This window comes from Polypterus senegalus, chromosome 12 (assembly GCF_016835505.1).
Source record: "Polypterus senegalus isolate Bchr_013 chromosome 12, ASM1683550v1, whole genome shotgun sequence".
Classification (NCBI taxonomy): domain Eukaryota; kingdom Metazoa; phylum Chordata; class Cladistia; order Polypteriformes; family Polypteridae; genus Polypterus; species Polypterus senegalus.
Genome location: NC_053165.1, coordinates 11,798,592 through 11,825,096, shown reverse-complemented (window position 1 = coordinate 11,825,096; position 26,505 = coordinate 11,798,592). Strand labels below are relative to the sequence as shown.

General features: G+C 41.5%; 1 protein-coding gene across 1 annotated transcript in view; it reads right to left on the bottom strand.

Annotated features, from left to right (window-relative positions):
- The window catches only part of LOC120540180 (inositol 1,4,5-trisphosphate receptor type 1-like), a 73,770-nt gene that overhangs the window by 11,207 nt on the left and 36,058 nt on the right, over positions 1-26,505 (bottom strand). Inside the window, exons 10-20 of the mRNA XM_039770733.1 lie at positions 23,832-23,963; positions 23,559-23,666; positions 19,997-20,189; positions 18,032-18,154; positions 12,775-12,950; positions 11,908-12,072; positions 8,867-9,056; positions 7,510-7,599; positions 4,158-4,297; positions 3,736-3,901; positions 935-1,095 (exon numbers count right to left, since the gene is read on the bottom strand). Coding sequence (XP_039626667.1) covers positions 935-1,095; positions 3,736-3,901; positions 4,158-4,297; positions 7,510-7,599; positions 8,867-9,056; positions 11,908-12,072; positions 12,775-12,950; positions 18,032-18,154; positions 19,997-20,189; positions 23,559-23,666; positions 23,832-23,963 — 1,644 coding nt within the window. The remainder of the gene's footprint in view (positions 1-934; positions 1,096-3,735; positions 3,902-4,157; positions 4,298-7,509; positions 7,600-8,866; positions 9,057-11,907; positions 12,073-12,774; positions 12,951-18,031; positions 18,155-19,996; positions 20,190-23,558; positions 23,667-23,831; positions 23,964-26,505) is intronic.

Here is a 26,505-nt window from a genome sequence, read left to right as displayed (position 1 = left end):
CACAATCAAACTGTGGTGTGGCATAGATCAGGGCAAGGGGATATAAATACTTCTAAATCTTAGTGTCCCCAGCAGCACAGTGACCTATAAAATTATAGTTGGAACCATTAGGCCTCTTTTTAGAGTTTGCTGTCTGACCAAACTAGTGTGATAAAATTATTCTCAAGGCAAGGCAAGAAAGACCTCAGTCAGGGAGGTAACCAAGAACCCAATGGTCACTTTAACTGAGCTTCAGAAGTTCTCTGTTGAGATGGCAGAACTCAAGAGGAGGACAACCATCTTAGCATCACTCCATCAATCAGACCTTTATAGTAGAGAGGCTAGACTGAAGTCACTCTTGAGTAAAAGGCATGTGACAGTTTAAAGCGCTCTAAATGTATGAGGAAGAAGATAGTCTGGTTTGAAGAGATAAAAACTGAATTTCTTAAGTAGAACACCAAGCCCTACTCATCACCTCCCTAATACTTAACCAAGATGACATGAAGCTGTGACTGCTGCCACGGGGATTCTACAAAGTACTGAATTAAGGGTCGGAAGACTTGCATGAATGACAGTTTTACAGACTTATTAAAAACAAACTGAAAAAACTTATTCAACACATTTTAAATGTGTCATTATGGGTAACAAAAATATTTATCCATTTAAAATAAATCTAAAAAGTGTGCAGAAAGTGAAGGGGTGTGATCTTCTCAATCTGCCATATTTTGTCAATTGTCATTTTTTTTTTAGTTGTACCTACAGTATTACAGGCAAGACCAGGGACATGGAAGCCTATTTTTATAGCAGCTACTTCTACATGCTAATTTCTATAAGAGATTCGACTCTTTCACAAAACTCACATTGATATTTGGCTAGGAATTCACCAACTCGCACTTAAATCAATTAAAAAAAATAAATAAATAAAAAGACAAACCCATTGTATCCCCCCACTCACCTTTATCATTTCGGCCACGTAGCTTTCAGGTCCTGTATACTCTGTTGAGTCTTTCACCTTTACTAGGACAATGAAGCAGAGGTAGTGCCACATATTGTGCTCTTCTTTGATGTGCTCTTCGAATGTCACCGTCTTGTTGTCAAACTTGTCCCTTTCTAGACCTAAAGTCAGGCAAGTCAGAGAAACAGCCAGAGTGTCAAACTGAAGAGTTTACTCTCTCCAGCACAATTCAGAAGGAGGACATTTTGAGGTAAGGTAATGACAATATGTTGCATGTTGAATTGCACTTTGAAATAAGAGTTTAACTGTGTCCTGTACACCTGAAAAGTAACAGAGTTTAATTTGTCCTCAAGAGTACATTTGGCTTTTTACAGAAGTTTGTTAAATGAAATCACACACATACTATGTTCTAAGCACACACCAGAATGACTAAAAAAAAAAGAAAACTGACTCGGCAGTGCCAGTCACAGTGAGACACTTCATGGGCGTATCGTATGAAGGAGCCCCAGTTGTGTTTCCTGACACACTAACACTGAGGACTTTCAGCCAACAAATTATGCAGCAGAATTGTGTCACGGAGAGGATGTGCAGCATTGTTCATAAAGGCACTCCATTTTGTCTTCATTCCCTCCTTTGCTACTCCCTCCAGGCGAGGGTCTGGAGTGCCTCCCACAACTGACCTTATAAGCCTTTAACCATGTCCTGGATGTGCCTCATTTGCCTCGGTTCTCAACATCAAGGGCACACATTTCACTCACTACAATAGTTGGACAACTTTGGCAGGTGGTAATTTGGAAACCATCCACAGCACAGCAGTGGGAAGGACTGGAAACATTAAAAGGTGCCCTGACCAAGAAGGAACACAGTAAATGGAGTCAAATCACCTGGCAGCTCGCCCCATGGGTTTTTATATCAAACTTTTCACAGAACATACACCCCTCTATATGTTGCATTGTACAACAGAGCTCTGCTACTGCAATAAGGAGTTGAAGGTGAAGGAACACTGCTTCCTACTCCTCTCTACCACACAGTTATATTTTAATGAAGGGCTCCAACAATGGTCATCTCCACATAGGCCCTCAAAGGTCATGGTTAAGCCAATGTCTCATTACACCTCCTTTCCAGTGATTTTTCAGTTGTAAACTTAATTTGTAGACTGACAACCAATGAGCACTCACCCAAAAGTGCAATATCTATAAATGCAGTGATGAAAATCAGAGACGACATGTCTGTCTGACATCTCATGTTTTACATATCACAACAGAAAAGAAAAAAAGGGGGGCCTAGAGATTGCAGCTGAACTCTCATCTTTAGCACATGAACCAGCTCCATCAGACAGCATGTTATTAGCGGTTAGAAATGGGGGCAAGTGTGTGATTCTTTGGAAATGTGAAACTATACCAGAAATTTATCCCGCAGTCATATTTGAAATCCCCAAATGATTTCTAGTCCTGTAAACTGACACACTCAGGGCGTCAAGATCAGCAAATGCAGTCGTCAAGTCTGAGATCCCCTCCAACTAGAGGTCGGGTAACATGACATCAGCTTTATAGAACGCCACAGCTTGAAGTGTAGATATCCAAAGCATAGGCATTACAGCCAAACACACACAAGGTGGTACCTTCACTCATATCCACTTTGGGCATTTAAGACTTTAAATTCTTTATCTAGAACTTTTTAAAAGTAAACTTAATCCAGTAGCGCCTTGACTGCATTGGGTGCCTTTTTTAATTACAGTTTTAAAGCTACCGATGAGCAACATTAACTTCGAGTCTAAGAATGTAAAGTGTTCACCTGCATATTTGTGTGCGTTCAAATTACAGGTAGCCCTCACACTTCTACACTTGTTATAATTACATACTGCCAGTATTTGTATAGCACAGCCAGAGACGAGGGAGGTGAGCCTGGACAGCAGAGTCCATGAAATCCCTGCTGACCTATAAGTAAACAGCCTTTAAGCAGCGGGTGTCTACTGCATATTCCCAGTCTGCGGCCGCCCCCGCATCTCTCCTGTGTATTGGCATACAGTTCTGCCCAAGAGCACAATCACAGCCAATTAAATTCTGCTGACATAAAAGCCAGCAGACGCTGTGGGTCGACAGGATCAGGAGTAGGAAATGCTGCCGTCATCCAGCACGCCGACATCTCGCACAACGTCGAACGTGACTAAAATACAAATGACAACCCTCAAAGTCTCTGTGTATTTAATTAATCTGCTTGGTAGCCACCTTCGGTATCCAAGGTAACTTGAGTCTTTGAAACAGGGGTGCAGTAGAGACTATACAAAAAAATAATATATATATATACACATCTATTAATTTTGAACAGTTCAAATGCTGAAGTTAAGAATATTTATTGATTAATTCCATGCTAATAAGACTGAAGGAGCAGGGAGGAATGTCCAGGCACGACATTCCCCCTCTTTGTGAGCTCATTTTACTAAGTCCCACTGACCAAAGGTGACCTCACAGCTACCAATCTCATCTAAATTTAAAAATATATCAGTAACGTCAAGGAAGTGAAGAGCTGCAGGAGCCCGTGTTCTTCTACAGGGAATAAAGACATCTGTGTGCATAAGAGTGGCTTTTTTCCCCCCTCTTCTAAAGCAGCCGCTCTAAAATCCTGCCAGCATGACTTCATGCAGACCAACTGCAGAGAGGCGGAAAAGAAAGCAGGAGATTCCTAATTTGGGTTTATCCTGTTTTACCATGAGCGACTCGAAGAACCGTCTAAAGCCGCATGATACTTCCGATGAAGCCACCACATTGAAGCAGCACGACAGAATTCCCCCCCCCGCTTACCACAAATGAAACAAGTGGTTTTCAGCACTTCTTCCTTCTTTTGCTTCTCACTCCTCAGATCAGCAAACGTGTCAATGATGACTCCAAAAATGAGATTGAGGACAATGATAATGACCATGAAGAAGAACAGCAGGTCATAGATGACACGAGCAGCAAACAGTGGTTCCTGTGGAGAACACATAAGGGGCGTAAGAAAACTGACTAGCATGCCCTAGTATCCCTATCCAGATCCACCAGAGACCCTCACATTAAGCTTCAGGCTATAAAACAGGCCAGAGTTTCATTATTAGCATGGAAATGTGACAACAAAACCACCGTGTGTCATTTTTAAAACAACTGATATAGCACAGACCGATTCAAAAGGACTCCTGAAGGCACCACAAATCACAAAAGCTCTTCGCCAAGCCTCCTCTTTTGCCTACCTCTTTGGAAGGCCTCCGTAGAACATCACCAACGCCTCCTCCACTCCGGAGTCCATGGATCAAAACAGTAACGATGCACATCAGCAAAGACTCACAAGTGTGCTCCTTACTTTCATCATCTTGCACTTTCATTTGTAAACCTGAATCAAAACAACAAAGTAGCATCAGAAAAACTTTACAAATGGGTCAGGTGGGTCTAATGGCAGGATTTGAAGGACCGACTGGAAAATGAATTGGCCAAACACACACTTTTGTGATGAGGACCATTCAATTGCCTTGGACAGCAACAGATCCCTTCCAAAAAAAAAAAATCTGCAGGTGATGAAACATCCACATGAGAGTTAGTTTGCTCTCTCGTGTGCTTCTCCACACCACACAACTCAACTGGACCATCCGAGAGCAGAGTCTGAGGAAGAGATTCTCCTTTCGCAAAATTGAAGTGAAAGGTTAACCTAGATCTCAAAACCAACTGTGTGTAAACCAGGCACATCAAAGAAGAATCGGCTTGGGGTGACATGTTTTAATTCCTAAATGCCTTAGCATAAGGCCACTTGGGTTTGAGACACTTTTGAGACCTCACATCCTAACAACAAATAGGATATTAAAACCTATTTGACTAGCAAGACCAAAAAACTAATTAACCTGACCACGGATATGCAGTTTAAGTAATCAAAAAAAAACTCTCAAAATAAAACCCAAAACATTTCACTCATTTTCTTTGTATTCGCCATCTTCATGATCACATCGATTTTGCCACTGTGCTCACCACATCCATCACCACTGCGAATAGCACAGTCACCTCCTTCAACACGCCAATTTTATTACACAAAATGCACTGTTCATATGCTTTGTTGTATCTGCCATTTTTGCTTCCTCATACACATCTTACATTCTCGGTGCCACCATTTCTTTCAGACTCCTGTTGCATTTCTAGAATATTTAATGCCATTTGTGTCCGATGAGGATTTTAGCAAATGAAGCAAAAAGCACTTCAATTCTGACTGATGTCAAAACTTGTTTCAGGCAAACCTGAAGGCAGAGGAGAGAAAAAAAAAAAGCCATGAAACCAAAATGCATTTCACGGACATTATTGTGATTTCCTGTTCCTTGAACTACCATTGCCAAAACCCCTCCACTCTCTGCACTGTTAATGCCAATGAACCAGCCTCATATACTGGAATTTTCCCTTGCATGGGTCAGTCTGCCAATCATTTCCAGCGTCACTTCAATTGGGCCCATTGCTTCGGCACAGTTCATAAGCTCCTCATCAGCCGGTGGTACCCTACACGACTTCCAGTCCGAGGGGATGTCGCACTTGACTGCAGGGTTTTTTTGTTTTTTTTTAAATTTTTAGCTAAGTCAGAAGTGTGTTTTTTGCTGTTGGGAATTCTGTGTATTTATAAGATTTATTTATTCTTGTTTTAAGTGAGCTTCTATAAAAACAAAAATTTTCCCATGGGACAAATCGAGTTCTATTTATCTGTGTGAGCAGGGTACAACGTTTTTCCTTCCTCTTCAGCAAACACAAATCTATCTTAATAAAAGGAAAATTTCTGGTTGTTACATCTCTGACATTCCAAAAAATCAAACACTTGTAATAAAATGCACTGCATATCTCATTCCAACAGATGGCGCATTAGAACCATCTGTAGTAACAAAATGCACTGGTACACATGTTTATGTACCATCTGTTGGAATGACAAATTACTACTACATGCATCACAAAATACATTCCAATAGATGGTGCACTGGAAACGTCAATGTGGTGGTCTACATTGATTACTCAGATTTCAAACTGTCTTAGATAGGCGGCTCAGTTAATCAAATATGTTATTAACCAGAATGCAATTCAGGGTCAATAATGTTAATTAGTCTAGAACATAAAAGTCTATAGAGGTAACTAAAAGTAAAGTAACTGAGGGGTGGCAAACACTTAAGCCCAGCAGACCACTAGGAGCCCACTGACTAACATCCCCTCATGCTATAGTTGCTCCAGGTACATGTTTGGATTTAAAGGCCATCATCTATAAAGGTTAAGGATCCTCAAATCTCCAAAAAAGATTTTCATTGGCTGCTCAAAAGGTATCAAAGATGTGCAGGCAACAGCAAAACCATCCTTAAAAGATGTTAGGAATGAAGTGAAGGAGAATCCTTGCTACAAAACTCAGTGACTTTCTTTTCTAGAGCACCATTCTTAGAATGCACCAGCACAATGTGGAAAGTGCACTTCAGTATAAGCAGGGAATACAGCAGCGTCAATACCAAAGGGTACAGAGTCGGTCTCTGCATTACTCTGACTGAGCAATCCGTTACAAAGACTGTGTAGGCTCAAAACGCATGTGGACAAGAATCTTGCGACAACGTCTTAAAAAGTAATCAGCTAACCTAACCAGACTTCTAAGCAGAGTGATCTCCTCTCATTTGGAAACACCAGCTCATATTACAAGGTGCACATTAAAGTTACAACATTTGGAACAGAAGGTGTGTGTCTTATTTGGGGCTCCATGCAGTCACAATTTTAATACTCCATCATTAAAAGCGAGGAACAGGGACGACTAACTCTGCCTAGCGTGGGCTGTGATGGATTGGTCTTGTACTCCCTTCAGATTAAGAGGTCTTTTCTAAACCTGGATTCTCTGTCTGCTGTTCATAAGTGTCAAGACATTTGATTAGACATTAAAAACAATAAAAAAGGGCGTGCAGAACAGAGTCTTGGAGTGGGGCAGAATTCTGGGCACGTCAAACTGGAATGGACTATTCCTGGACAGACCATTCTTCGTAAAGAGTGAAATAGATATACAGCAACCAAGGCAGAAGGCACTACACACAAACCTTTGCATGCTAGATGCACTTCGATGTTTTCAGGACTCTGCCCAGTATCAGTGCATCACCACTAAACTGGGTCATCATGCGTGTAAACAGGAAACGAGCTGCAATCTGCCAGTCATGTCAGAAGCAGTTTGGGCGACACCACTGAAGCGTGGGAAGGGGTGTCAACAGCCCCGATAAGTTAGAATGAGCACTTTACAACGTGCATTATTTCTGCATCAGCAGCTACAAATTCAGAGAAAAAAATAAAAACCCTCGCATTTCACTGTATTTCCCACCTTTAGAGAGGTGAAAAAGCCATGAAATTAACCATCTGCAAAGTCTGCCGCTTCAGCCATCTTAAGTTCCATGCACATCAACATGACACATTCCAGTGGAGAAGCGGCATCTGAAAAGGCCCGAGACATCCAATTATACAAACCCCATGACCAGCTCAAGGGATTTATTAAAAAAGTAAAAAGCGACCACAGGGCTCCAAGCGCCCTGCTTCACAAGGCACCACCAAGCACTTCGCAAATCTCACCTTCAGCTAGCTTGGTTGAGCAGTTTTCATTGTTTTCCAAATGGCACACACTGGAAGAGACAAACTCACCAGCCATGCTGGCACCAGCTTCTGAAAATTCAAAACAGAAGGGATTAGTGCGTAACAAATTTGATTTGTGTTCTATAAGTCAGACCCACACTAAAACACTGCAACAACCCATGCTATTTCAGGGTAACACCCGGTACATATCTGAAAGAATCCATCCGACTGTTGAGCCAAAGATATAGGAGGAACAATGAAGGTTCTGTCCTGTTCGTGGAATGGTAGACCAGCTCTAGGGAGTGAGATAACCCAGTCTGTGTGTGTTTCGTGGATTTGGAAAAGCACATGATGTGTCCTTCGCATGTGTTGAGGGAGGTGCTAGAGGAATATGGGGTAACTGTGTGCGATTTGTTCCCTATATGAATGCAGTGAGAGCTGCGTCTGAATACTTGGCGTCAAGTCGAATTGGCTCACTGTGGGTGTCGGAATTAGTCATGGCTGTGTCTCGTCACCACTCCAGGTTGTGGTTTTCATGGACTTGATATCTGAGTCAAGGATGTGCCCACTACGGGTGTCTGGTTGGGGAGGCTAGGGTGGGTATGACTGCTTTATGCAGATGATGATCTCCTCTGTCTCAAACTATGACCTCTGAAAAGCACTTGTGTGATTTGGCTGGGATGAGGATCAGCTCCTCAAAGTCTGAGGTCATGGTTCTCTCAAAGAAGAATGGATTGCTCTCTGCAGATAAGGTGTGTGTGACACTACTGTCTTAAGTGGAGGAGTTCAAGTATCTTGTGATCTTCTTGAGTCACAGAAATAGAACTTGAGATGGACTATTGTTACGCTGGCTCTTTACCAGTCTGTGATGATGAATAGGGAGCAGAGTCTAAAACTTTCGGTTTACCAGTCACACAATCACCCCATGGGTAATGAAAAAAACAATTGCAAGCAGCAGAAATGTTTCTTTGCAGGGTGGCTGGGTTGACTCTTTGTGATAGGGTGAGAAGCTCAGTGATACAGGAGGGTCTCAGAGTACAGTTACTGTTCCTCAGGATCTAGAGGAGCCAACTGAGGTGAATTGGGTTTGTTATAAGGAAGTTCCTAACACTCCCCTAACACACTGACCTGTACCACCACAACCTTCACCAGGAAAAGCGGCTGAGATGATAAGACCTGGTATATGAGATGAGACCTGTAGTTTCCTCCTGCAAAACTTAAGGTTGTTTCTCTATTGAAGTTTAACACTTACACATTATGCCAACACTACCACTGTCTTTAGCAAAGGCCCACAGTGATTACAGCTAAAAGTGTTAAAACAGACTCTCTGCAAGGCATACATTTATTTTCTCCTTACCTAGTGTTTTGTTTGGTATCCTGTCCACTACTAGGATGAAATCATCTTTAAAGAATATGTAACCAACAATCGAGAAGAGGTAGACTAGGATGAGAGCAAGGACTGCAGTTAGGATAATGGAGCGGCCATTGCGAGTGACGCTCTTAATTACATTTAGTAGTGTCTCCTCTCTGTAAACCAAGTCAAAAAGCTGTGAAGAGGCAAAATAAAGAAAGTCAAATCAGACATTAAATTAATCCACTGCAGCAAGACTAAAAAAAGAAAAGCAACACAGTCAAATTTATAAAACTTTCAATTCCAGAATGCCAAGGTCATTTAAGTGGCACCACATATCAGGAGAAATCCTCATATCTGGAGCAGGGCTGGATGGTGCCGACTCAGGTTATAGTTGCTGGGGTCTATCCTGTATGAAGACGGGCTTTATCAGAGTGAAAAGTGAGCGTATGTAGCACCACTAACTTTTTTTTTTAATAGAAAGACAGTGATATCTTACAGGACATAATATGCTGCTGATGTGTAACGTCACTTCCAGTGCATCTGATAAATAGCTGCAGTAGTAAGTACCCATAGAAAAGATCAGGTTTAAAGATAAAACGTGATCATGCCCAAGAGAAATTGCTCATTATCTGTAGAAGAAAAAAAAACCCACCACATCTCGACTTCCTGCACATGTAGTCAGATGTACTGCACATTACTTCAACACATTCTTAAAGTAAATGTCTTTGTAGTTTTGTGCATAAAACAGCAGGCAACAAGCCGTGCCACTTTATGCTAGCATCTCCTGTGCTGCTGCCCTGATGAATCCCCACCCAGTATTTCTGATCAAAATGGTAATCATGCTAAAGCGAGAAGAAAACCGATTCCTTAATGACACAGAAAGAGTTAAATGTGCTAAATGATAGGCTGTCAGTGAGGTTTCCTGGCAGAGAGGAGACTGCAGTGTTGGTGTTTCAGTATAATTTTGACAGCTGAGATCTAAAATGGATATCCTATAGACATGGAGTGACCAACAGCCTGACTCCTCGATGCTTAAGGGCATCCAAGTGCAGACATTCCATGTATTTTCATGAAGTATGCGAGTGCTTTATTAAGGCAACATCCACACGGTCGTGTTTTTGTTGAAAAAATGTAGACATTTGTCTGTGTTCACCATTATCCAGTTTTTTTTTTTTTTTTGGGGTTAAAAAGACTTTTAAAAATATTCCTGCAAGCTGTGCACTTCTGACAATGGGCAAAAATGCAGATTTTTAAAAAGACAGTCTCTGACTGCCTTCTGATTTGTTCTTGCTTATTACATGGCCCTACCCTGACTGGATCCTGCTCTTTAAAACATCTCATTCCCTGATTGGCAACTTTAATCTGGGTGGGGTGGTGGGTACACATTCCAGTAGAGGAGCTTTCCAGTATGCATTTAAATCACATTCTGTACAGTTTGCCAATGAATTCTGGGATCAGACAATGTCACCATCCCTTCAAGGGATTGCTGTTTTTGGGTAGGAAAGCTAGGCTGGTAACATAACTACATCATGTGTGTCTTTCATTGTTTTAGTGTAGATGGAGAAACTTTCTTAAACAATGTGAAAAGAGTAGTATGGACAGAAACAGTCTTCATTCACAAAGGCCATTTTTAAATGAAAACCTAATAGTTTGGACGTAGCCTCAGTTTTTTTTATGCACTTTTTAGGTCCTTTCATTAAGAGAAATGAGCGCCAAGTGGCAGTTCCCTGCTGGCGCTGTGGCATCTACTTTTTATAATTCTTCCACTTTACATTGTAACTGTGGAAACAGAAGGACATCAAGGTCTCAAATCTGGCAGAAAACCATGAAATGCATTAGTCATTTTTACATCTTAGGCTGCTCACTTTGTGAAAACTACATGTAGTTACAGCACACACACACACAAAAAAATGACCGGTCACTGTATTCCACATACGTTGCCAAGTGTGTGGCATGTTTAATGTCATGCCGACACCTCACATTAGAGGTTTCTAACTGCGTTTTGCTAATCTTTAACCAGGAGGGTGGACTCAATCTGTAAGTTCATTCGTCCAATTCTATACAATGTTTGTGTGCTCTGGACCTCTGCTTTTCCATAGCAAATTTTCCGGTCATTGATTCCTGTTTCTCAGCTTGTTTTGCACTTCAGCAAGGACAGCCATATGGTAGGGGAGTGCGCAACATGTGGACTGTCACAGTCTGTCTGGGAGATGAGGGAGTGTACCACTGGCATATTAGCACCTCTCATAACCCAAAGGGTATTTCAAGAATAACTCAGAAATTAACATACAATTTTTATTTCTATTTAGAGATTAATATTAACTTAAATTATATTTATTATTACATAACCAGCTGATAACATTTGTTGCCGTGCATTATTTAACCATGTGATCTTAAACGGCATGGCCTCCAGTCAAATTTGCAGGTTTAGTTCTTGGCACTGCTTTTGTACTCAGAGGATACAGCAAACTCTTTATTAGGAGACTGCATTCCATTAACACGGGAAGCAACGTCCTTTACATGTTCTACAATTCTGATGGCCAGGAACATCACTTCAAGAAGGGCCCGCTGAATCAACATGCTAATTCAAAGGGGGCACGCACTGGACCCTCTGGAGGTCACAGTGGGAGAGAAAATGAAGACAAAACCTATACTGCCATTATAAACCATGCTGTGCATCCTCTCTGATAGTCATCTGGAGGACTTTTAGCCAACTAATTAATCAACAGAAATGCATCTACAACCACCAAGGGGGGTCCTCGATACCTACAACTACATGCTTTTACAATGTCTCACAGAGATTGCTCTGCCTAAGCTAAAGAAGTTCCTTGTTTTTAAAGTTATTCTGGTATGCATTTGAGAGGAAGGTTGTTTGCTATAACATTTATTGAGTCTATGTAAAAAGCTACATAAAGTGCTATCTACCTAAACTAGCTATGTGATACACAAATTATATATGCTAAGGTATCACATTTCCCATGGGACACTTGTAGTATACCCAACATGCAGAGCACAAACACTGTCCACCCACTGTCGTGACATACCAGCAAACTGTAGAAGAACACGTGCACAAAGACCCCAAAGCTGCAGATGATCAGATACAGAAGATGATACAGGAACTCCATATCCAAAATCATAGCTCTGTAACCTCGTGTGAAAGTGCCTCGATTCCCAACAAAGCTCATCAGGAAGATTATTTTATTGCAGACCTGGAAGATTCAACACAAAATTAGACGATTGTACAGAACTAGTTACTTACAAATCATGGCAACAAGAACTAAATGTGCAACCAAATGTGGCGTGAGCCTCAAAAGCTTCTATAAAAGGTAAACTAGATATTTTCAGTAAAACAATTGAATGTATTGCCTTCAACACACTTGGCAGAGAAAGCAAAATTACCAGGGACGTGGCAGTAATAAGAAAGCAGTTTAAAAAAAAAGATGGAGTCCTCCCAATCCCAACCACAGCCAGGTGTTACCGCGAGTGTCCCCTTGGCCTTGTTCCAAGTGCTTGGGTCCTTAACAATGAGAATCCTACGAGCCAAAATCAACCCCAGGGAATCGCACCACAGTATGTAGTGCCGTAGCCGATACACTCTCACAAGGCAGGTAATGGACCTCCAATTTGGGACTCCATGAGCAAACACTCGCTCGACACAAAGTCAAACCCCGAATGCTTCCCTCACCCCCTTCAGAATGCGAGCGGCAGCAGAACTACTCCTGAGGTGAGCAGAACAGAGCGGTTATGGTGGCAGATATCCCAAGATTTCCCTGCCAGTTGGAGGACTGGTTGCGGGGCTAGAAGCAATTTAATGTCGCACAAAGGACTAAAGAAATAACTTTGACTTGGGGAAAAAAAATGCTGAACTTATCCTTTTAAAGTAATGCGCTTTGATAGACTTAAGTACTCACATTAAAAGCTCCCAGCAGAAACAGGGTGGGCTCCAGTCCAGCTGAGAATATAAGTCGCAATATTGTGGAAGCTATCAAAGTCCTGATACCGTGAGGCTGAGGAAGAGCAATGACTATAGCCAAAGATACCAGCACTGCAGTCCAAAGGAGAGCTGATAAATGAGGCTCCAGAGTGCCTACAGAACAGGTGAAGAGAAGGTACAAAATTTCATTAAAACACAGTGGTCACCAAGTTTCCATGTTAAAACCATATGGTGAAAAACGAACCCTCAAAAAAACTCCCAGGAAGCCTAATAAGCTTGTAGAAATGGAAAAAAGGTTTAATTCTTGCCTTCATGAAATGCTTTTATGCCTTTAATGGAATGGTTTAAAAAAATGGCCATCTGGTAGCTGATGCCTCAAACAGAAAGACACCATTCTGGAGGGAGCCACAGCGTATAAGTGATTACAACATAAAGGAAGGGGGCGCTATGGAGCAATCAAAATCATGCAGATGAATAAATAAAGAAGTATACACCCATGTACCACTGGCACTTATTTAATGAAACCCCGAGAGTGTAGTGTGTACGAGTGTGCCATTCAAACGACTAATATCTTAGCTCAGGGTTAGTTTTGTCTTGAACCCACGGCTCCTGGTGAATGCTCCATCAGCCCTCAACCCTGCAAAAGAAAAACCTTTGTACAGACACTCTCTAATTGCATTCTGTAACAGATAAAATTTTCAGTGTCACTACAGCATCTATTCAGCTGACACTTTTGACCTGTCACTTCTTGGATTCACACTTTGATCTAATGTGACTCGCTTAGTTTCATAAGCCAGTGAGCGGTGGGGTTAGGTTATATTTTTTAAACATGATACTTGTCAAATTACCTGGCAAACCTGGCACACACTGCTTAAATCACATTAGGCCATCTAACTTGACAGTTTTGTGACAAGAAGCACTTTTCAGTTAAATTGCAGTTGAGTTAGGGTTAAATCGGGGTGATTATTACCATATAACTGATAATCTTGTTTGGCCATCAGACATTTAAAACCCTTTACAGTGCCTGCTAAATATCACACATCAGTGTGGTAGGATAAGAAAGTATGTCTGCCACTGATCAGAGCTGTAAAGCCGTTTGAAAAAGTAGCTGCAAATATGCAACCAACTTTGGACTTGTAAAACAAGGCTCAGATATTCAGTTCAGAATATTATTTGGCACTGCTTTGGGCACTGAAACACGTGCAACCTGCCATATCGGACAGTGGCTCATTCACCTCGTGATCGCTTTCTCTGATACACCATATAGATCTTCAATCTGTCATACATTAAACTGCATAAGAATTTGTACTTATTGGCTCAGCTGGAATGTCAAAGGACAAAGTCAACTGAACTGGTGTGTAGCCTACTCCGTTGCACTAGTTCAAGTTTTTCAAAAATAGTTTTATCAATGTTGCAGTCTAGAAGGGCCACCAACATTGTCATTTCTTCTGATAAATCTTCAGTTTCCTCTCTGAAATGCATGATAACTTTGGCAGAATCCATTTAATCAGCAGTAGTAAGCATTTTTCTAATTCTTGTGCTCTCTCATTTACTATCATTTTCTGCGCTGACATATTGAATTAGGCATGAGTAATTTACAGAAGATTCACCAATCAAAGCATAGTATGCACTAGAGCCCACCTGCTCAGCTTTGATGGGCGAAAGTGACAGTTTTATTTCAAGCCAGATTTCATGAAGCATTTGGAAGAACATGAACAAAATTAAATAAATAAGAAAAAAAAAAAAATCCCATCTTATTTTTGCTTACATTTCATGCAGTTTATTTGCACATTTATTTATTTAATTTTGTCTGAAATATTCCTCCTGGGATTTAAGGACATGTCCTACTCTGGTAGACTTGGGGGAATTAAACATGTTTAGGTCCCCATGCAGGCTCCTCTGCTCAAGACTAATCCAGGTCTTCAAAGGAGTCGTAAAGCAGATCCAACTACTAAGCAGTGAATCGCGTACTTGAGGACACCAGCACAAATTAATAGGAAGTGCATTCAGGACTGTGTCGAGGAAGCACCTCTTTATTGAAAGAGTTCTAGGAGTCTCAAACTACCGAGGCATGTAGTTGAAGCAGATACCTTGACAACCCTTAGGATGTTTCATGGTGAGATACTGAGACAGCTTAGCCATTAGCTAAACGTGCTTGGAGCGTGGACTAAACTATTTTCTCTCATTGAAATGAGAAACTCTGTAGTACTACTCATGCTCCATTTCCACTAGCACCAGGAACCAGCGCAAGTTCCCATTTTACTAGGTTCCTGAAAACACTTGTGAAGTTTAACTGCCTGCAGTTCAAATGCAAAACCCTCACTCCCCCCTTAATGGTTTTTATCTACACAATTATGCAAACCAGACTATAGTGCCAACACTTTCCTCAGATCTGCACGATTCGTTATGGAAGAGTTTACTTTGACTGATCACCTCTTTTAATCAGGAAGCCCAGTTTTGGAACTGCTTATGCAGTCACAGCTTCTTCCACTGTCTGTCTGTCTCAAAATCTATAGTTGGAGGATTGGATACTTTGGCAGTTCATTGAAACAATTTTTACCCATCACTGATATTTTTGTGACCTTAGGACAATGAGGTGTAGCACCATTTCTACCTGTACCACTTTCAACCACTTTGTGATCCAGTGCAGTTGTGGCTGCTCTGCACATACGTGTACAGAATTCAGACAATGTGCAAAAATCATTTGTTTTTTTGAGCTGATGAGCTTTTTGGATATGGCAAATCTTTATTAACAGTTGGCTTTAGAGGCATCAAGTATCAAATCCCTAAAATATGCGCCAATTTGTTTTTTTCCCCTTGATAAGTACACAAAACAGGCACTGCTTCATCTTCTTTCTCCAGCTTCCCCATGACACCACCCAGCATAAAGCAGGTTTAGAAGATGGCCGAATGGATGAATATATCAATACGTCCAGTGTAACTGGTTGCCTGCATCAATCTGGTGTTAGTGTCAATAGAGGCCACGCTGCCTCTCCCTCATTTCATGCAACATCTCATTTTATTTTCCAGCAGCAGTGCCATCTGGCAACTGAGTGTCTGGAGAACAGGCGCCATAACAGGCTTCTGATTTGTAGCTGTGCAGGCTGGGGACTACTTTGCTTCTTGTCGTTCTGGGATTATGGTAGATTCTCACCTCTAAAGGTTATGTGAAACTAAATCTATTTAATAATGAAGTTTTGTAAGTAACTGAGTAGCTTATGCGAAAGGTGGAACAAGATGTGATGGCTGAAATGCTACTAAATCTTTACATTCCAGAAGTAGTTCAAGCATGTAGAAGCCTGGGCAGTGGGAGAGAAGAGCATAAAATAGAAAATCCACCCCCACAAGTGAAGTAGAACACATAGGGTTGAAATGTCAGAGTTTTCCTCATGTTTAGTCATCACGTAGCATCACCTTACCAGAGAGAGGTGGGAGACGGTCAGGAGGTACAGATGGAGTTCTCCCATTGTTGAGAACACCGTGGCCATTACCTCTTTAGGAGAGGGTGCTAGTGGCTGATGAGGAGAAGAATAGGGAAGAGGGGGTAGCAAACAGAATCGTGCAGTTCAAGTAGCAGATTTAACCAGAGCCATTTTACAGAAGGAGTAAAGCACTATGAGATTAAGGCATATCCTGCCTTGTACTTCTTATGGTCAAAATCAGACAATTAATGGCAGCAACAGCAGCCCTTACTGTACACTAATGGCTGCATTGTTTCTAGTAGCCTTGAACACGAGCAACAAAATGAGCTTTACAAGTTAAACATCGGATTTGTTCAGCTTTTACACTTCAGCTTGCCTTTTCAAAACATGACAAAAAAAAAGCAGCAGACTGGTCAAATGTGAAAAGAAAATGGTCACTCTCTGGTGGGCCATTAACTTGTTTGGCCACAACTATGAAAAGGAGACTACTGGCCAGCTATCAAAATAAATGACAAAAATTAAGAAAACACTCTCTCTGCACCCTCCGCCTTTGATGGATCTGTAGACGACAGATCTCTTCAAGATGATCACAAACACAAGTTTCAAATTGACTGTAGATAGAAAACTAAAGAAACCAAAAATAAACGTTTATTTCATTTAGTGTGTTTAATCACTCAATGATACGGATACACTGCATTAGTTCAAATGAGCTTGAAATGTTTGGCACTGAAATCCGATGCAGAAGGTGCAGAGTACAAACAAAAATCAGCACCCAAACAGTCGGCCAGCACTGATGGATTCCGCTCGCCCTAATGCTGCTTCTCCATCATTGTAATGTCCTGATAAAACCTTTCATTGTGTTTGTAACGGACTGCACCAGGATTAGCAGGGAGGAAGTCCAAGTGAAACTGTAGACAATGAATGTTTAGGGACATGTTGAGCTTCATGGTTTTATAAGTTTGAATCAGGCCGTCAACCAGCTGAACGTAGTTTGGTGCTCTGTAGCGGCCAAGAAGAGTCACACTGCTCATTACTGAGGACGTCTCTTATTTGTGGACCAACGAAAATGCCTGCCTTAATCTTGGTAACATTTTTTCCTCAGTCCAAGATTTCTATGGTTGGCAAAGATACCTTTGTTGGATTGGCACATTTCTGCCTTTACAGGTAATGTCATGTGACTCATATGGCTATCCCATTTGCAGTATTTGGAACATCATGGCTATAGTGTTAATACCTCTAGATCACCACAGATGTTCCAGTTGTTACTTGTATTGTATGTATACAGATCATATATGAGAGGAAATTACAAAAACAGGCAGTTGCAATAAAATTATAAAAAACCCATTTTACCATAATGTATAGGTGATTTTTGCGATTAACAGATCAGAATCAATAAGATACACAAAAGTGTTTGAGAAAGGGTCTAGCTGCAGACCTCTACAGCTCCACAATTCAGTAGCACTGCTGAACTGCCAATTGGATTGCAGGTTTCTGTCACTTGACTTGAGTCAGATAAGCCTCCCCCAACCCAAATCTTAACCATAGTGTAACCAGGTGACATATATTAAGCGACAACCTTCTCAAAGGAGTGGAGCTCTGGAGGTCCACAGCTAGAGTCTATGGAGGTATTCAGGTAGCAAAATCTGAAATGTCCAGTGAAGTTAAAAAGTGTGTGCTTTAGTGAATCCAGGCCACCGGCAAAACGTTTCCCATCATCCCCAACGTCTGCATCATGTATGAGCTTCTAAAGTTTGATTTTTGTGCGCGAGAATGACGCAGTGAATAAGGTCAGTAACTAGAATATTAAAATACCTCCTCGGATTCCTCCTAGAGGGTAGAAGAAAGCAACCAGAAGATTCATCAGCACTGCTAGATTGAAGGAGATGCTGCTCCAGAAAGACATGTTGCGAGAACACCAGTAGAGCACCGGCTGAGCTGTAGACAGAAAGAAACACATTAGTGAAGAGGAAAAATAAAGGGGATGGGAGCACAAGGGATTTTTTTTTTTTTTTTTTTTAATTTCAATGAGAGTCTGAAAATCTTGTGTATAAAAAGAATAAGCTGAATCGGACACCACAAAGCAAAACTTCAGTGGGTAGCATTTCAGAGGTTGGAGCGCAGCTGCAGTTAGACTAGAAATCCCCTAAGCTGCTGCTGTTCCTTTCCTTCTAACTTTCTTTTTCAAATAATTAAAGGACAAAAAACGGCAGACCTTTTACTAAACATCTTTCTTGTTAAACAAAAAAAAAAAACACAACACTACCCTTCCATTACAGCAAAGCAAAATGACACCAAAGAGCAAACTGAGTTGGCAGAGCAGCCCGGCCATGTAGGTCTCCAAACTAGTGTGGGGGTGGAGAACGACGTGATGAAGCAAGAGGTCACCTGGAGGGCAGCGCTTATGGAGCTATACGGGCCACAGTGCTTTTGAGAACCACCCTGATTTGCACACAATTGATTTTATCTGAATATTCAGGACTTCATTAATCTTAATTCTCACTACAAGGAGCTCTTAAGGCAACAGCATAGGTTTAGAAGAAAACCACTTGGTAGAGGAGTCTACTTTACATCTTGGCATTGCTCCACATTTATTAATAAATGTGAACTTGTGTGCATTTTGGGAGCAATAAAATGCATAATACCAGAAAACACTCAACAGCTCCAGTTCTCGAAGAAACATGGTTCATGCACTTCTAATGAAGCACAGCACACCAAGTCACTCCACCAAGGGTGCCATCCATCACCTTTCTTGCGCCCCAACTGTGTACGAGACAGTCAATTGTGTTTGGAGTATGACTTGAAGGACATGAATCCCAGGTACATGACAGAGACAGTCCACACCTCCAATTCTTTGGCCATGTAGGACTTACTTTTGCACTCTTAAGTAGAGCTGATGAAATGTCCAAAGTACTACTAGCCCATCTCTGTTGTTCTTGTTATTATTTTCTGTATCCAGATTGAAACACCTTCCGTTATGTAGGAGATGCGCACAGCTGTTGATACTGCATTTGTCTTGGTAAATAATCTGTTCTTGCACATCCCGAGGATGTTATAAAGTGATGTTTGTCATTCATCAGTGCTAGTATTGTGAATGTCACACTTGGGACCGAGCAGATGGTGCTGCCCTTGTTTTGCAGTCTGTGCCACACTATGTTCAAGCTGTCCTCTTGCTTTGGTATTTGTTGCAGTGTCCCATCGTTTATCAGTCATCAAATGGCTCTCACTTTTGGCTTGGCACCGCACTAAGGTCTCATGGATTGCGATTATGGTATAATGGTTTGTTGCCGATGTGCTTCTATTTGGCCTATGCAATGTGCCTTACTGTAAGCAGATGTCACCATATTTTCCTTGGCTTCAAAGCACATGCATGCATACAAGAGCACCCCAAAGTGCAATTTCATCGTCACGGAAGCCCAATGTTTAATTCATAGGTTATGCTACATGTAACGCAATTAAAGACCTGTTAAGACCAAGATCAAGGTCCAGGTCCAGTGGTTTTCCAATTTGTATGCCAGACAGACAACTCTTCACATTTTTTTTTATAATATTTTTGTGTTTTTGGACAACAACTGCAGTGATTAAATTAAAATGTAATCTATTATGTACTAGGCCTTACCAAATTTGGTTTTCACAATAACAAATGCCTGTGCATTTGACTTCTTGCTTGCTAAACTGAGGATAAGCTACAATACAAAAAATACACACATGGCAGTGACTCCGACAGAGACAGAAAGCTAAAGGGAGGCACATGTAATTGATGCCATCAGCTCCTGGTACCTCTCAGTTTCTTCTGCCAGTTCATCTCATTGAAGAGGTCTTCTGAGCGCAGGAAGAAGTCATTGATTTTGCTCCCTTGCTCATCCCGCTCAGTTGTGTAGTATACTCTTAACTTCGACTCTTTGGTCAAAAATTCACAAATGTTGGGTACTGGAAAGACGATCTGCTCCATGGTGCGGTCTTGCCTCACAATCTAAAAAGGAGAAATCACAGAAGATTGTGCTGAAACCGTCCGTTACAGGAAATTACTTTAGTACGCAAGAACTGGGTTTTTGCCCAAATGCACCTTTTAAGAATGAGATTCTGAGAAGTGGGGATGGAGTGGAAGAGTTAGACAATAGCTAACATTAGTGTCACTTACATCATTGCTGTTTAAAACAGACAAAATATTCTGAAGAGAATTTAAAATGAGATCAGGGTAGCCGGAGGTCCTACAAATTAGAATCTGCTTTGTTCCAGCCAGTCAATTCAGACGACATACAGAGCTGCATGTCGTGGGCAAGCACAGTAGATCAGGGGATTTCTGTTCCATTGTTAAAGGGAAGCAGCACTAATTTAAGAAGGTTTCGCTTCACTAGGAAGCAATCTGGAGTCAGTCTTTCATTCATGTCACCAAAATCCCCTAACTTCTACCTAAGCTTCCGGTTGGCTCTACCAGAAGCTGCTAATCGGCTACTTTGGGCAGCTTGGAGAACTAGCTTATGTTACAATATACCTTCTACTACACGCACTTAGTACAAAGCAGAAGCAGACACTGTCACTTTGGAAGACCTCAAAACAGAGCAACACCACACTGCTGTTACCAGTAAGAGCCCTGCACAGGTAAGGGGAGCAATCAAAAGGAAAGGACCTGCAGTAGAATGGAAATAATCAAAGAAAGATCAAATGGATCTGTAACTGTTAATAAATCTAACAGGAGGGGTGTAGGGCTGCCCCTCAAGTGACTTCTCTCAGTGTTAACACCAGTTCAGATCCTCTAAACAGCTTAAAACAATCATCACTACTCCTGGTAATCTGTAATGGTGCGACATGGTCTGTTGATCTGAGGGCATGCGGTCAAAAGAAACTTCACACACATCCTGATGGGAGGAAATCACTCCCTTAATAGCGCACATGACCGCCAGCCCCTGGATCACGGGAACGAGAGGTCAGGGAGTGAATTTAAATTTAATTAGCTAAATGTCTGGCAATGCGGAGGTTGTGGGAAAGCCTGCAGTCCCATGCTTTGAGAACAAAACTCAAGACCTCACCTACTCTTAGCAGAGGTCAGCAGGTTGGAGCAAACCTTTCAATTCATTTTCGGGATCAGTTTTTCACATTACAGGGTAGCTTGAACCCACTATCTGTCCCACTAGCACTTGGCACAAAGCAGAGCAGTGATCAGCCTTTAATGAGATGCCAGTTCACTGCAACCCTCACTTATGAAGGGAGTATTAATAAATTAATAATTCATTTTGAGTCGTACTTTCAACGATTAAGCGGACACGCTTGACTTCTTTTTTTAAATATATGTTTACATACTATATATTTAGCTTGCATTCATGAGCATAAGAGCATTCAGTCAAAAGAAAAATGTCTTAGCATTTCAACTGTCCAGTTTGGCTATGAGAATGAATGTCTGCCACTTCAACTTTGTTCTTTGTCGATCTGTTATTACTTCTATTTCTTTATTACTGGTTTTCTAAGGAGTTTGTTTTACCACTTATTTGAACATTCCCTTGTTATTGCTTGTAGTGTCAGGATGGTTGTTAAGTGCACTTCACTTTACATCAAGACTCCACACATCTGCAGCCTCCCATACCCATTTGGAGACCTGCTGATGTCCGAACTGTAAACTGCTATTGGGCTTTGGTGTGGGCATCAAGACTGACAGATCAAGTGCATAGAAACTATTCAGATCTGTGAGGTTTATCTGACCGATTGCTCCATGTCTCTTTCCACCCTATTTCACAACACTGCTGTATAACTGCCACGGTGAACACACTAAAATTCAATTGGTTGATTTGCTTCCACTGGCCGGATTACAGTTTATGCTTCAAACTGCTGATGCCGGACTACTAAAAACATACACTTCTGCTGGAACACCTATTGTCTTTGGGGATAACTGGTATTGCTCAGTCATGGGTCCCAGCCTACTTAACTAAAAGATTTCAGTTTGTTCTAGACCCAGCTCTCACCATTCACATTTTACCCATGCTGTGCCACAAGGTTTGGTATTGGGTCATTCTCTTAGTTCAAATATGCATCACTGTGGCATTCAGTTTCATTATCATGCTGGAGATGCCCAGTTTACTACACTATATGGACAAACGTTTCTGGACACCTGACTATTGTGACTATGTAAACTTGTTGGACATCCCATTCCAAGACCAAGGACATAAACAGTGAGTTTACATAGGCTGCCATTACTTGGACGAGCTGCTGCTCTTAGATGCAGCCACTGCACAGTAATGGCATTTTCATGAAATTTCTGACAGCAACCTAACTCTTCAGTACAACCCCACTCTACTGTACTACCAATGTTTGACAATGGAGACTGCATAGCCATGTGCTTGATTTTATTACTTGTTAACAATGAAAGACCTCGTCTGAATGATCTGGATATTTTGGCCATATGGTGCATTTCTATCAAGACTCCCATGTTCTTTTCGCTGTTGGATTAGAGATTATGTGCTGCCTTCCTGTTCCTCGGTGCCTTTTGTTTCGTGAAGCTAAATCAGCTTTAAAAAGTTAAGATAAACATTCTCCTGCAAGATTCAGTAGTTTTGCTCTTCTGTAACCTGTACAAAACAGAACAATGCTTCAGGGAGCACAGGGCCCCCCTACAAAACAGAACTCATACCGGACCACTTTAGTGACCATATTAAACTGACAGTTTTGAGGCATGGAAGCAGAGTGGTTAAGACTTTGGACATGAAACTCAGGCTGCAAATTCAAACCCCACTATTGACAGTTTGAAAATTAACTCCTCACTTCAACTGCCTATACTATGATTGGAAAACCAAAAGAAATGTAACCAGTTGCATCTCGGATGTTATGTTGCCTTGGATGAAGACATCAGCTAAATACAATAAACACACACCACATGGCCAGTGAATACATTTAGAAACATTAAATCAATTGTATAATGTCCTTTATGGTAAACAGCAAAATGTAATGTCATACTATGCATTAGACTGATGTAGATGATCATTTTGTGATTTATGCAGAGAACTAGCATTACCTAAATAATACTAATGTCTGGCTGAAGATACTAAGTGTATCATGGAAAAAGATAGATGCAACATTTGGCTATAAAAACACATCAAGTATGGCGATCACCTGTTCAGTGGTAATTATTCCCAAGGACTACTTTTGATGTGCATATTGCATAAGTAGCGACTGATACAGAATACAGATAGGCAGGGCTCCAGATTCTTGTTTAGGAGCAAAGTTTCTTACCAGGTAGAGGGGGTTATGAGAACTACAAGAGGATAAGAGGGTCCTCTAGGTGTCACACTGAAGTCCTATTTTAAGGTGGTCATTATCCAGAACTGGACCCTCCCCTCGTAACCCCACTAACCTCAATCTGAGCCGTATGCTTTGCATAGAACTCCAGGGCTTCATCCCCTTCTCCGTTGTGTCCTCCCGGCTTCAATATATGCTGAAGCTCCTTATTGTGACGGGCCAACTGAACAAAAAAAAAAAAACCACACACAGTAGTGCATTAATCCCCAGTAACTGCTTGCTCCAGAGCACCACTCCCATGGATCACACACTCTTCACAACCTCCAAATGTTATCATGTGTACCTCCATGTGTGGCACTCTCGTGACTTAAGGAGACGCAGAGCATACCTGATGTGCTAGAATGTAAATGTTGTGCCCGACATTCCTGGGTGATGCAGCATGGTCCTCCCCATTCTCTTTGTCTTCACTGTCCTCATACTCCACTTCACCTTGCAGGTAGGCTTTCTTTATTACCTCCACCTGGGCACAGGGGATGAGGGTGTAAATTAGCTTGGGTTATGTCTTCCTAAAATATGAAGTCAGGATTATGAATAAGCAGAGATGAGAGAGAGAGAGAAGACAAGCCAGCACACGAGGTACCATAACGATTGATTGACTGACTTAGAGTTTAGTAGAATCTTAGTCCATTTCTCCATGCTGGACTTGGTCTTCTGGAGCTAGAAGTGACTCTCAAAACGAGAGCACGCATCTTGGGAGAACGCAATAAAAAGTTTGTAGTTAACAGCAGCAAAATCCATTGTTGAAAAGCCTCCACCTATAGGGTGCCTTCTTAAAACTTTACCCCCAATTTTCTTTTATCTGCGCACTTTAAAAACACTGGGGTTGCATTGTACCACTTCTACTAATGTATTTGATAATTATGCAGAATATCTATGGAAAGACAGGAAAAAAAATGCTGTTATCAATTCAAAAGCTGTACCTGAAGTTAATGAACAATTTATATTAAATCGATGTTATTGTGATTGCATCATTACACAGAACAGCAGCAGCAAATAGCATTTAGAGAAGCGCGATCGTCAATATCTATCTGTACACATGCTGCTGCCATATTCAGGTATGGCAGGTTAGCACTTCCAGTTGGACAGTAATGGTAACTTTCCTTTAGATAATCGTTTAGTCATGCAGAGAGGCATTGGGTGTTGTGTACCTGGTCTGTGGTTCTGCTGTAGTTGATTGGCACATTTACTGTTTTGGGTGAACAGAGGACTGAAACTCCCGTTTTTCACCTCCTTTTAACTTGGTGCGACAGCCCACCATTTAGTCCATCCATCTATCTATCCATCCATCATCTTAACCCACTTAAATCAGTGCAAGGTGGCAGAGAAGCTGGAGCCTATCCCAGCAGTCACTGGGCACACAGCAGGAAAGACCCCCAGATAGGATGCGAGTCACAGTGTTTAGTTTAAATGAGTATTTCACAGGTCAAATTTCACAAACATTTCTTTCAGCCTTACAGGGACAGCGGTGGTGTCATCGTAACAGAGCGACAGACACCAGCAGCAGCAGTTCACTTTTACCAGTAGCCCAGTGATGTCTTTAAATGACAAAGTATAATCTGCTTTTACAGAAAGGTTTCACCTTTGCAACTGGTTAAGTTTACTTTTAAGCAAACGTGTTCTCCATGTTTGTATTTAAGAGAGGTCTTGTAGAAGACTTTTCAGCCATTGGTGTATCCATCATGACCACAGGTTTGAGGTCTGTCAGATCAGGTCAACAAGCTCACCGTAACTCTGTTTAAATCCCAACGCTGCTCTGAGCTCTGCCTTCATGAGTTGTTGGATTGGTTTAGAATTGAGATACTCTCAACAGTTTAATTGTTTCCATCCACTTTGAAACCAAATTCACTCGTTTTTTTTTTTTTTTTCCTCTTTTTAAACATGTCCGGCTCTGTGAGACTATATTGGGCTAAGCGCAGAGCCACTCAACATTAGACCCTACTCAATTCTAAAGACAGAGTTGAAACAGAACAGACGGTTAGCCATACCTATCATACCAGCTGGACTGGGCTCCTAAAGTACACTTAGTCAGCTGCTGCTTTCAAGTTGTTAATCAAGCACACTTCAAAGTGAGCCGAAATCAGCCTCCCACTTGAGGCAGCAGCTGTGTCAAGTGCTGCAGTGCTAGATGAACTGCAGACATTGACGCACACAAGGAGGCAGATCTGAACTAGAGGCTTCCTGCAGCGGGACCACCTTCACAAAATGGCAAGAGAGCACCAGACACGCACGTCACCAAAATATCAGCTGGAGAAAAGTGAAGGAAGTTGGTCAGTGGATTACAGGAGCAGGACTCTGAAGGGGAGATCAGCTTTATAGCATTAAAATGAGCTCACGTGTCAAATCTTGCATCTTTAAGGATAAAATGTAAAATTAAAATCTGAGTTTTCAGCTGTCTGGGGAGTTGATCCTTTCCGTGTTGTCTACAGTGTCTTGGCCATTCACAATGTATCATTTCAAACAGGCCATATTCACTGTTTGTACCCAGACTCTGTCCAAAACATGTTGAGCCGAGCTAGACTATCCATTTAATTCTGTGCGTTTGTCCAAAGGCACTACTGGAGTTGCCCGGTAATTGTGAGTTATGCTTATCCACACATTCATAACTGCCAACCTGTAAAATAACTGAAAGTGAAAATACATCTGGAGTCAACTATTCTCCAGCTGCCATCCTTTGTTTCCCAGAACAGTTTTGAAGTGTGAACATTTTCACATAAGTTTTAAAACTGTATACAGTTGATACTCTCACAGACAGCAACTTCCAAATTATAAGGAATTATGCCCATTTGGGGATTGCGGAAAAGAAGTGAAAAAGAGTGCAGGGCAGGGTGGAGAAGAGTGTCAGGAGTAATTTGTAACAGACGGGTATCTGCAAGAGTGAAAGGGAAGGTCTACAGGACGGTAGTGACACCAGCTATGTTATATGGGTTGGAGACGGTGGCACAGACCAGAGAGCAGGAGACAGAGCTGGAGGTGGCAGAGTTAAAGGTGCTAAGATTTGCACT